The sequence below is a fragment of the Typha angustifolia genome, chromosome 8, assembly GCF_048772165.1.
Source record: "Typha angustifolia cultivar Huaian chromosome 8, ASM4877216v1, whole genome shotgun sequence".
NCBI lineage: Eukaryota > Viridiplantae > Streptophyta > Magnoliopsida > Poales > Typhaceae > Typha > Typha angustifolia.
The window spans coordinates 12,225,851-12,239,036 of NC_133246.1; the positions used below are offsets into that span (position 1 = coordinate 12,225,851).

The following is a 13,186-nucleotide window of genomic DNA, read 5'->3' on the forward strand; positions in this document are numbered from 1 at the left end:
GGAAACTAGGTTAAATAAATACAGTGATAATAGGATACTTTGTCGGAGGTCGCGATAAATCAAGCGTGCTGAGAGCCGCATTCCAACTCACATTATCGTAAGCCTTCTCTATGTCTATTTTGATCATCATGATCAATGGCTTGTGCTCGTCATTGGTCATGCTATTGGTCACCTCTTTGACAGCTAGGGTGTTGTCGTTGATGGACCTACCTTTCGAAGAAGGCGGCTTGCTTTGACCCTACTAACTTTGGCAGTAGACCCTTCAACCGGCTAACCAACACCTTGGTGATGACCTTATAGGTGACGTTATATAGCACTATTGGCTTGAAGTCTTACACTTAGGTGAGACTTCTTTCCTAGGGATAAGGGTGAGATACATCCTTCTCTATCTCTATGGTAGGGTGTCCGTAGAGAAGAAAAACTGCACAGCCTCATAGTAGCTATCACCTAGGATAGGCCAATAGTGAGCGTAGACCTCTACTTGGATGCCGTCCGGTCTAAGCACTTTATCTTGTGGTAGACTCCAAAGTTCATTCTTTATCTCCTCGTTAGTCACTGGCTGAATAAGGTTAAAGGCTTCTTCTATAAGGATGGTCGATAGTTCTAGCCAACTTTGTTCCATTTGATTGGCCTCCATAGTTGGGCCCAAAATTCTAAGTAGAACTTTACAAAAGTGGGCATCTAGTTCCTTCTAATTCTGCGTCCAAACTTGCTCATCTTTTTGAATAGCAGAGATATAGTTTCATTGCCGTCATATCGAAGTTGATACTTGAAAATTGGGTATTACAGTTCCTTTCACAAACCCGTTTCAACCAAGCCTGCTATTAGCACTTGATGTTCAGTTGCTTGCTCAAAGCCATTTTGCGATGATATCGACTGTAAAGGTCGCCAAATCCTTCCTCATCGAGCTACCCCACTGTGTCTAGATCCTCTAGCTACTTGATGGTAGAGGACGCCTTGTGTAAGCGCCTATCGAGGTTCCCTATCGCCTCCCTACTCTATCTACAGAGCATATGGTTCGGCTCCACATGTCCAAACCTCCAAAACAACAGCTTTGCTCCTCTCATGCTTGAGCGAGTGCAACTTGAACTGAAATAGATTGGCCCATTGCCCAAGGCACAAAAGGCATGATTAAGAGAATTGGTGTGTGGTCTGATGTGGTCCTATCAAAGTGAGTAATTTTGCTCAACGGGAACTAACTCAACCAATGAGTGTTAGCTAAAGCCAGTCTAGCCTAATCCAAATACATTTCGGTCCTTGCTGATTGTTGCACCATGTGGAAGGTGGCCCTTCGTAGCCTAGATCACAAAACCTCGCCTCTTCCACAAACTTCTTAAATGCCTTGCACTTAGGTCCCAGTTGCACCGGCCTCAGGCTTATTTTCTTTTGAGTGAAAAAATAGGCATTAAAATTGCCCATTACACTCCAAGGAGCATTGATACTCAGGACCCTTGATAGCTCATCCCAAAGTTCCATTTGTTTCCTCAACTAGTTGCTAGCATAAACAGTTATCTAGCCCCATGTTTGGCATACAGAGTTAGAGATCACCATATGGACTACTTGTCTTGATGTTGCAATGACATTCACCCAATAAACTTCTTTCTTCCAAAGAACCATGATGCCTCTCGACCAGCCTTCCGTCGGAATTATAAACCAGTTCCAGCATTGCCTTAGGGCTTTAGCCAACCCTTTGGTAGTCTCCCAATTTGTATGAGATTCTAGTAGAACAAGGAAATCCAAGTTGTGCTCCTTATCCAAATCTCGACAATGGTCGTGCACTTCTTTCTTCATAGCTCTTTGATAATTCTAGAATAGTGCTTTACTCATTAAAAAAATATTAAAGATGAATGAGCATAGCTTATTGGATCCGTCTCCTCCTGTAGACTGGGCTAGCCTCTCATCTGCCTCACCCTTAGTCTGCAATTAGTCACCTGCTTGCATCATAGGGCCACCTTCGTATGCCACCCATGTTAGTTGAGTTTGCTTTTGGTCTACCTCCATATCCTCTTGGCTAACCTTCGGTTCTTGGGTGAAGGTCTCCTTTATCTTCATGATCATCTTGTCATGGACTTTCATCACCAAGCCATTGGAGGGCAAAGTCGGTACTGACTTGGCAAGAGCTAACCCATTCTATAGAATTTTCAGTAGGTAGAGGCTTCTAGGTTTACCATCTAGAGATTTGGCTTTGTAGGTCTTCACATAGGACATTTGGGGTTCTTGACTTTGGCTGGAATCCAGCTGAACTTGTACTCCCTTGATTATCACTAAACTTGGGTTTGCAATTATTGAGGTGTCACTCTACAAGTCTAATTCGATCATTGATAATCATTTTCCTTCGATAACTGTTATCTCAGTGTTCCTTTTCAACAACTATCATTTCACCAATTTGGTGATTGATTAGGTCAACCAGCTTTTGCAGAACATCTGGTGTAGGGATCTTTGATGTGTTCGAGGGTGCAACCATGTCCTCCATTTTGGTTTTACCTTTGCATGTTTCCCTTAAAGTTTCCCTCCTTGGTTTAGAATTTGTATAAATTTTGGTATTCTAATATAGGGTGGTAGATGAGATGTCACCATCACCCAACATTCTTTTTGGTTGGCCTGTGCTCTCCCCCCACTAGGATTTGACTCCTCTACATTGCCGTTCGTCGGAGATGAACTGCTATGCTCCTCCATCGTCTTGTCGTCAGGTACCTCTTTGCATAGTTCCGAGCGGTGACCCACACAACCACATACAAAACAATATAGTGAAATGTTTTCATAAACCACCATTTGGTCCAAGTTTTCTAACCTCGGACCAAGCCAAACCGTTGTCTTCAATAGCTTCCCCAGATCGGCTTCTACACATACCTGAACAAAACAACTATGACTATGGTCAAACATCATCTCCTAAACCCTTAACGGCTTCCCGAAGTAAATGACCACTAGAATGAAAGCCTCTAGTTCCCAGTATTCCTTGGGAAGATTTTATAACTAGATTAAAATCAGTGCAGTTGTGAAGGCATCCTCTGAAGGCTCGAAGTTATTTCTCCATAGTATCATGTTTAAGAACCATACCTTACACTATCCGTGAGCCATTGATGAGGATGTAAGCCACATTCGCTTCCCTCTTGAATCGAAAGATGTATAATCCTTCCTCCATGTCGAAGACGAAGAACCCATCAATCCCATTCCATAACTTCACTAGTATGAACTTGAGTCTCCTTAGCAGGATGTTGTTTCGCAGAAAATGGCCAAACAGAGTGAATCGCCAACTATCCCGACAAGCTTACAACACCTTTGGTTCGAGGATGATACAATCATCTATCTGAGCTTTTATCTTAGTCAGTATTTCCTCTAGAATGAGCCCTTGTGGCCCAAGGGAATGCTGGTGGCCTATTGCCACGTCTGCTCATGACCTGCCCTCTAGTTGTTTATCCTTAAATAATTTGGAAGAGGAGGCTCATCGGAGTGAGACATCCTCACCTCCAGTGAGGACAGGTGGGGTTCTTCCTGCCTCATTGGAGCTCATCTTTCCTCGTGTGAAGAAACAAAGAATTCTATTTGTTTTTCTTAATCTATTCAAGAGCCTGAAGGCTAGATATGGATTGATAAATAATCAACCCTCTCTGGATACAAATGCACTAAGACTGCTTCGAACTAAACACCGTTAAGACATTGCTCTAAGCCATCGTGTTGCCGAATTGCTCATCTAAGCTAACTACACCACCGAGCTATCAACCGAGCCAAGTCACCACCAGTTATCAAACAATTTTTTTCATAATAAATATTTATAGTTGAAATTGATCCCGTAACTTTTTTAGTCATGGAGAATTACCTATCAACTCTATTAGAGTTGGTCGGTAATAGAGAATTCTATTTTAGCATCTGATTGACAGGTGCTCTCCATCTCATTATCCAGGATCTTAGTGTATTCCTACAGTATGAATACTTAATTACTATTCATTGGCTGGAAGTCTGCCACAATGGCATCTAAAGATATACATGTAAATAAGTTATTTTTTTTATTAAAAATGTAATTAAGTAAAGACACATTTAAATATTGCAATATGTAAATATTTATTATTTTGAAACAAGAAAGCGATGCTTCATGTTCACGTCCCCTTTCCTTGTTCCCAATCTCTCAACTAGGTTTCACTTCCGACCCTAAGCACCAATATCCTCGAAATCCCAACAAATTTCTGGTTTCCTCCACTCTCCAAGATCTCCCAGCCATGGCATCGAATTCCAAATCCATCTCCATTCTAAGGCTTGTCCTCTTCTCATCCGCATCCTCCTGCCGTTTCTCCTGCTAATCTTCTCCCAAATTGATAAAAAAGATCGAATAATTACCTTCCATGGCGTTGCTATCCGACGCCCTTCGCCAAGCCTTCATGCCAAAGCATGAGTACGCGAGCCTCCGTGAGGAGGAGAAGGCATGGGGCCGCCTCCAAAGACCCCTCGCCATGTCCGTCGCCGCGGCCGTTGGATTCGCCGTCGTCATTGCCGCCTCCGTTAGCCTCAGCATCGTCTTTCCCGGTGAGCCGAGTCAGAGGCCGTTCTGCCATGATAGGAGGATGCTCGAGGCTCTTCCGGTGAACGCGAGCCGGGAAATGGAGGTGTCTCGGTATCATGGGGCGTTCTATATGACGGAGGAGGAGGCGGCGGATTTCTACTGGATGGTCGTGTTCGTGCCATCCGCTATCGTGTTCTTGGCCTCGGCAGTGTATCTCTTGGCTGGTGAGCTGCGATTTAGTTCCTTTTTATCTCGTTTTAAATCTTGGGATGGAAGGGTTGCCTTCTTTTATTACCACCATACTGTCGCTTTAGCTCTTGCCAGCTCATCTTCTGTATCTTTGGTTCCTCTTGCAAGTTTGGTCCAATCACAGTAGGTTTATTGTACTGTTATGCTCTTAGTGCAATCCCCAACTTTGAGAGGCTTGACAAAGGAGAACTTGTAATTCATATTGATTACTTGACGTGTTAAGAGTATTGAGATATTTCAATCTTCTTAATAACTTGAAGTTCAGCTACAATTATCTCAGTTTGTCAATGTTGTCATGGAGACATGGTGCATTTGTGACCAATCAAGAGTTTCAGTTTGAATGCTGCTGACTATGAACATTAGTAGAGATCATTTTTGACGTATTAATTCTCATGCCATTCTTTGGAAATCGTTACCTATTTCATTTTTCTTTGCTTACATCTTTAATTTGCATTAAGCTATTTTAAACATTTTCGTTTCTAGTTCAGTTATGGTCTTCCATATCTTATTCTGGAGTCATCAATTTTTAGCTTCTTTTGCCTGAATATGTCCTAAGCATTGATATTATCATTCACAATTTTTTTGTCAAAGAGAAATTCTTGATTTAGGTTTTGTGTTATGTTTTGGAATGTTTACTTGCTTGATAGATGACAAGCTGTAAAAACTTTTTTCTTACTAGAGGAAATATAAAAGGTTTTGATTTAAAAACACATGTAAATGACTGAAATGCCCTTCTTTCTTGAAGTGTAAAAAAATATCAACGATTTTTGTCTCCCATAAAAAAAAGATATTTTTCGTTGTATTGCAATATTGGATAAAATATTGGATAGTTTTTAAACCATATAAAATAATTTATGCAAGGGCAAAATAGTCTTTTTTGAATCTAAGTTCAGTTTTAACCATGTTTAGTCAATTTAACCAACCGAATGATATTTTTGAAAGCGCACAATGATTTCGGTAGCAATTATGATATTTTGAAGAATGTAATAATAATGATATTCTGAAAGTTTTCAGTGTCAATTATATAAAAATTCTTTTTTCTTAGGGTTCAAAGGTATCTTTTGTTAAAGGAGAACATAAGAGTTTCTGTTTGTTATCCTATATCAACTGCAGCTAATTGCTCTAAAAATAATTAGACTAATATTTTATTAGATGTTTGATGAAGTTTACTAATTAATTTCTTCAGAGGAAAAGTTGGTTCAAGATCCTATGAAACCCTTATATGGAAACCAATTAGAAAACATTCCTTGCTCACGTGATTTAAGGATTATGCGTAGAAAAGATTTCATTGCCATCACGAGGAATAAGAAAGTTTTGAACTTTTAAACTTTTTGGTCTTTGTTGTTGGAAAGATCATGTCTATTGGGGAATAGCTATCTTTTGATAGTTGACATAAGCGAATACTAAACTTTTGTGTAAGAAATTTTGTATAAATATGAAAAGATGGATTAGTAGTAGATATATTCTAGACTATATATGACTAGTGCGCTGAGGTATTATATAATGCAAGAGAGAAGGAAGAGTGTCTCTTGTTGAAACTTGATTTTGAGAAGAGACAATTATGTTAGATGGGATTACTTTGGGGTAGTGATGGTTTAGATCAACGATGACCGTGCCAACTAGCATGGGCTTGCGGTCGACACTTACCGTGCCAACAATATACCGACATGTGGCACGAGGGGTACCACATGACACCTCTCCTAGTAGCTCCGCCGCTCGCCATCAATCTCATAGTTGACCTTGTCGTTGCCGCTCACCGTCGTCTGATCTTGAGGCGCTGCTTGCACCTATGTTGGGTGCCCTAGCCCGAGGAGGAAGAAAGGGCGAGGTGGGTCGGGTTGGGTTGAATAAAAAATTAAGTTGCAGATCTTACCTTGGCGACGAGCAGCACCTTGAGCTTGGGTGACGATGAGGTCGGCGACAAGAGGTGATAACAAGGTTGGCGGTGAGAGGTAATGATGAGGCCAGCAAGTTGTAAAGGGTGAAAGTGGGTAATCTCCCTTATTTATTTTTCTCTCTCTCTCTTTTGCTGCACATGCCGTTCTGTGTTGCCCGATGATCGGCAAGGCCAACCTTAGTTTAAATAGATTTCAAAAGAAGATGGATCAGATGAGTGGAGTCTGCTATTTCTTCTAGCTTTATGGCAGTGCATTTTAATAGAAGTGTGGTCTGTTATTTTAAATGTAAAAAATGCTTGTGGCAGGATGACCTCTTAGCCCCTTTCTTGTTTGTGATTGTTGCCGATGGCTTAAAAGAAATCCTAAAGAGAGCTAAACATCATGGACTTATTGGTTTAAGTGGTGATACAATTGCAAGATTGAGAAACTCCCTATAAGATATTTGGGATTTCCTTTGCATAACAAAAATATCAATGAGCAAGATCGGGTGCTAGTTTTTGAAAAAAAATTGAGAAGTTGGCAGCATGGAAAGGGAAGTTACTTTCCTTGGTGGCAGATTGACCTTGGTTAATTCCGTTATCAGCTCTATTCCCTTATACTAGCTTTCTTTCTTTGCCATTCTTAAGTGGGTTGTTAAAAAAATTGACCAATTATGTGGTAGATTTCTTTGGAAAGGGATGGGATAAAATACTAAGAGTTATCACCTACCAAATTGGAAGTTAGTTTGCAAAAAAGAAAAATAATAAATAAAATAAAGGATTTTGGAGGTTTGAGTGTTTTGGATCTTCAAGACTTGAATGTTCTCTTCTCAAAATGGTGCTGGAAATTGCTAAATTCAGACAATAATTTATTGACTGATATTATTCATAAAATATACTATAGCAGGATTAGAAAGGTAGATTCTAAATGGAAGGTCTCACATAGAATATTAGAATAGCCCCCTTCCTTTTGGAGAGGTGTTATGCAGACTGGTCTCTCTTTTAAAGCTAGTATTATTAAGAAAGTTGGAAATGACAAAACTGTTAGATTCTTGACAGATTATTGGCTGGGTGAATATTTCGTTGGCCACATTGTTCTCCAATTTATTTGTTATTGCTTGGAGGGTGTTGTTATATTGATGATGGAATGAGGAGTATTGGGATGTTAAATACATGAGGTACTTCGATAATGCTTTGAGCCTTTGATACAAGATGAGCAACAGTTGATGCAGTTCAATTCTGTTCACTTACTTGATAAAAACCAGAAGGATGTTGTGAAGCGGAGATTTAGTTCTGATGAAAATTTTACTTTAAGTTTGTGCATAAATTCTAAATAATGGTGGAAGGATCTCAAGAGTGATTCCTGGCTTATCGAAAATGAGAATTCCATTTAAACATAAAGCCTTCTTGTGGTTGGCCTACAATAATAGGGTGCTGGCTAATCTAGCCAAGAGAAAGTGGCTAGGAGATACCAAGTGTAGCTTCTGCAGTAGAGATGAATCTGCTATCCATTTATTCTTGAAGTGCAAATATGCTAAGGAAGTTATGTTGAAAGCAAAGGAGATTTATGGTCATTTTAAAAAACCTGAGAAAGTTGATGGACATTTGGGTGTTGGGGAAGTAGGGGTGCTAAGAACTGTAAAAAATCTGGAGAGTTTGGATGGTTACCCTCTGTTGGTGCCTTTGACTTGAGAGAAATAATAGAACATTTTAGAAATTGACTCCCAACTAGCCTGTTGATCCCTTTCATCACATTAATAATATGTTTATATGATGGGCAGAACTTGGTGGTAAGGAGGCACAACAAAAGTCTAAAACTCAAGTGAATGGAAGGAAGAAATTTCCTATCAATCTGGACTGAACTTCTCTGTGTGCTGCTCTTTTCTTTTCTTCGGAGATATACTCTTTCTCTGGTTGTGGAACTTAAATTTATCTTTTTTGGTGGTTAGTGGATGAGTGAGATGATACTTGTCTCACGATTTTTTAAAGTGGTGATATACTGTGTGGGTGATATGTACAGTTTTGTCTTGCATTTACTGTTAAGGTTGATGCAATGGGTTCCAATTCCGTAATGAAACAGAGTTTAGTAGCTAAATTGCCTAGCTGAATACTCGTTTTCACACAATCAAAATTCAATTGTTAGATTGACTACTCTTTCTTAGTGAAGGTCAAATGTGAGGACTTTTTAGAGATACCTATTGTTTTCTTGTATCTAGATTCTAACTATAATTTGGGAAGTGCAAGTGCTATGATAATGTAAATTAGTGTCACTTTAGAATGATCAATTGATCATGTGTCTCACATATCTAAAAGAGTTATAGTAGATCTTTGCCGTTGTGATATGTTCTTATTCTTAAGATATTTAACATTTTATTTATCTTTATACTTCATTATGGGTGCTACATAATACATATAGTTGGCATAGAGAAGGTATGTATTCATTTCTGGCAGATTCTGTCTACTGATTGCGTTGGTTGGACACGAGCTTAATTTTTCTCCTATTTTTCAGTCATTCATGTATTAATATTATACACCTTTTGTCTGCGTTGCTAGTTGCTAGATGTACTTTAATAAAATATTTTCTGTGATATTGTTTTGAGTGAGAAATCATTAGTTCTACATATCTCTTTTTTTATATATCACTTTGATCTTTTATTTTCTGAACTGATGTTGCAGGAATTACTGTTGCTTATGCTGCTCCAAGAAGACATCTGTTCCTCCGGGTAGTGGAAAATAACTTCTGTGCTTCTAAAAGAGGTGCATTTATAACTTCTGGTTTCTCACATAACTGTTGAATGAAGCTTGAAATTTCATATCTCTACTTTTGTTCATTTATGATCCTGTTAGATTTTTAGAGCATTCTTTTTCATAATAAGCAGGATGTGTTCTAGTTTCTTGAGATAATGTTTTTTCAATATCGTAGGAAAGATCTTAATTTTTATCTGCTATGAAGTTTAGTTGCTTGAAAGTCCTCCTTTTCCTGTACTGCTGGTTATTACTTATTAGTATACATGAAATGCATGTGAATTTTGTAAGCTGAAAAAATGTGAAAGCACATAATTCTCAGCACAGTCCGATTGAAGTCCTGTTAGGGAATATAGTGCTTAATGTGTTGTTAGGAAAAAAAAGAATCTATAACAAGTTCACGTAAAGATGGAGCTAATGCTATTAAATTAGGGAGTTAAATTTGATCTTTTTTATCTTCTTTCAAACAATAAGCAACAATAATATCATCAGCAACATTTAGGCTTTAGTCCATCACTCCAAAGCCAAAGGTAGCTAGCTATCTGGATCCTTTTACTTGGTCACCTCTATTTAGAATGAGGTTCTTTGTCAAACCAAATGCTGTCCTGTCTTTTCTCACTACTTCCTCTCACATCAATCTTGATTTTCTTCTCCCTCTTGAGGCTTTTATTTGAATGAAACTATTCCTTACTAATGACCAGTGCGTTCTAATTTGAACAGTCAAGCTTTTCTTTTTTCACCTAGAAGAAAGAATTCTATATTTTGCCATATGTAGAATTATGATCTGTATAAACACTATAGCAGGATTTTTATATTTAGAATTCTAAAAAGACAGCATTTCCATGTTATATCTGTGTATTAGATATTCATATTATCTGGGCTATTTTCTAGGACCAAAATTCTATAATCTGGAATTTGGTCCTTCATTTCTTAGATAAGGAGAAGGTGATATATCAGAATAGGACGGTATTTTTAGGCCTGGTGCCCTTGGAAAAGTTAGGAAGTCCATTTTGATTGATGTGAGCATGAGTTGGTGGGGTTTCAACTTTCAAGTTTATGTGAGTGATTGTCGGGACAAAGTTATTTATGAGATAAATGCATTTATATCCATCTTGGGATTGAATTGTTCTGTTTATCAGCCTCCAGATTGGTTGCATCTGGTAATTTTGTGAAAACTGAAAATAGATTCACATAATTAGTTTTGTCATAAATGGGTCCAAGTTACCTTGTTGCAGTTGCTTCAATATGATTTGATTGAGAATTGGAAACAGTGCATAAGAACAATTACAATGTTGTTAACAATGCACCTGAATATCGCAAATAGATTTTGAATCTGTCATCCTGTTTCCTGAACTTGAACTCTTAAGTTGATGTACATTAATTACAGGTGGAGTGCGCTGTCTGTCAATTCTAAATATGGTGTTTGCACTAATCTTTGGTCTTATGGCACTATTTCTTGGATCAAGTCTCCTTACACTGGGAAGTAGCTGTTCTGTTCCTCTCTTTTGGTGCTACGAGATTGCCTCATGGGGTTTGGTGATCTTGTATGGTGGCACTGCCTTCTTTTTGAGAAGAAAAGCTGCTGTCATCCTTGATGAGGGAAACTTTGCTGGCCGTAACCTGGGGCTGGAGATGCTGGAAGGGGCTAATGAAGTGTCACCCGAGATGGAGAGGCGCATGAATGAAGGCTTCAAGGCATGGATGGGATCGTCCCTTCTTTCCTCTGATGAAGAAGATGATCCAGATGATTACTTAGCGCAAGGTGATCCTACTTTGAACACCTCTAACGGAAATAGAGGGTGAGTCATTCCTTTGAAAGCTGACTTCATTTTCAACATTAAGATGTAGATATACTGTCCAATACTTTGCCCGAGATATGGTGTGATGGTGTATACAGGTGATCATGGATGAAAAGTAAATGCTAACACATGTTATCTGAACTTTGACCCTTGTCTATCTCTGTCTTTCTGTTGTTTAGGCCAAGAAACTAATTGGAATCTTTAATGTTGTATTGCATTCTCTATATTAGGGATGAAGTTTGCTAGTGATCTCGTGTGGTGAAGAGCACTGAATGTAGATCACCAAATCACATATGGGGTTCATCTTCTCTATGAAATTTTAGTCAACAAGAATCATAGTGAAGCACAAGCGTGCTGAAGTTAAAGATGAATTATGGAAAGCTGACAAAATTGGACAAAAGGGTTATCATACCCATTGAAAATATATGGATTTAATAACTGACTTATCAAGATAAAAGAGGAAAAGGTATAACTTTGATAACGTCTTTGGGAATATGTTCTCTGTGATGTTGCTTACAAAGAGACAATTATTGTATTCTGGGCAACTTTATCCATTCTTTTTTCGTTATTATCTAACTTCATCCTATCGAGTTTGCATCAGTCTTTGGGGACAAAGTGTTCTCTGTGATGTTGCTTACAAAGAGATAATTATTGTATTTTGAGCAACTTTATCCAAAAAGTTTAATTGTATATATACAATTGTTTATGTTTTCTGAGATAAATTTGCACAGTTGTTGTAACTCTTTAACATAATTTTCTTCAACTCATCTCTATATCCTACTTAGGGCACATCCAACGCCAAACTCCTTGCGGTGCTTTGAAAGATTTTGGAGTACCCTATGCATTTTGTCTGACCTAATTAGGTCATAAGTATGAAAGATGAAATCAAGGTTGCACTTATTTACAATTACTTCTGTGTGATCTGCAGGGGTGATAATGAAACTAATTGAGCCGGGCCTAGTCAAGCTGAGTCAGGCCGAGCCCAACCTAAGCCCAAGCTTGAAATGAGCTTATTCTAGTAGCCGAGCCTAAGTCTATGATAAATTTATTTTTAAGTTAAACTTAAGTCGAGCTAGACTAAGCCCTCCCTTTATGTTAGAACTAGCCCAAGCCTTAAATTATATATATATATATATAGGAGCCACCTGTATTAAGACATGTTAGGCATGAAGGATGGCTTATCACATCTTTCCCCAAATATATTATGCTGTAATACTCCAAGAGCTCCTTTATCCAACAAGAAATACATATAAATATCACCTTTTATGTTGTTCTGTTCCGTGCAATGCAAAGCATAACTACAAAATCTTATTATCTTCTTTTCATTATTGTGTCAACATGAGGATGTAATGCAATTAGAGTTTAGAGTTCACGGCAAAGGAGTGGATCCCATGTCTATGCAATCTTCAAGTCGTACATCTTGTGGTGTTTGCATAGATAAGTTTGTCACAATTTTGTTTATTCCACTGTGGTGGTCTATTGAGTGTGCCATTCTAAGCCACTTGAAAGATTCTAGAGGATGTAGGTTAAGTTCTACCACCTTCAAAATGTTGCCAGAATTATTTAAAAAAAAAAAAATCTGTGTACTCTAACTCTACCTAGCTGGAATTATTTGCCACTAGGATTGAGTTCAAACTCTTGAGAACAAGTAAATTTAAGTGCTTAATTCCCTATGGTAAAAGCACTGTTCTATGATTTAAGGTCTTATTTGCGTTAAGTTTAAAGATCCCCTTGAACTGGTTTAGAGATCCCTAAATTGGTTTAGTAACTAAATATAATTTTATCTTTTTCATATCTAATTAAGTTTACTCTTCAAAAAATTAAAAATAAGAAACAAGACTAACTAATTCGGTTCGGAGTTTAGCCTCAAATTAAACAAGGCCTAAAAATCTGAACTCTCGGAAGTTAAATAAGAAATGATGTTAGAAGTCTCACCCATGAATTATGTGATTAACTGTTACAATAGTTGCGGAAAGAGAGCCTCCCTTCGATCGAAGTTTGGACTTGTAGAATGCTGGATTA

The 13,186-nt window shown here is 38.2% G+C and overlaps 1 protein-coding gene across 1 annotated transcript; it reads left to right on the forward strand.

The window, feature by feature from the left end:
• Positions 1-4,082: 4,082 nt before the first annotated feature.
• LOC140765878 (uncharacterized) lies at positions 4,083-11,411 on the forward strand. Its single transcript, XM_073105170.1, has 3 exons — positions 4,083-4,719; positions 9,297-9,377; positions 10,753-11,411. The coding sequence occupies exons 1-3, from the start codon at positions 4,338-4,340 to the stop codon at positions 11,166-11,168; spliced, it is 879 nt and encodes a 292-aa protein (XP_072961271.1). The 5' UTR covers positions 4,083-4,337; the 3' UTR covers positions 11,169-11,411.
• The last annotated feature ends 1,775 nt before the right edge of the window (positions 11,412-13,186 follow it).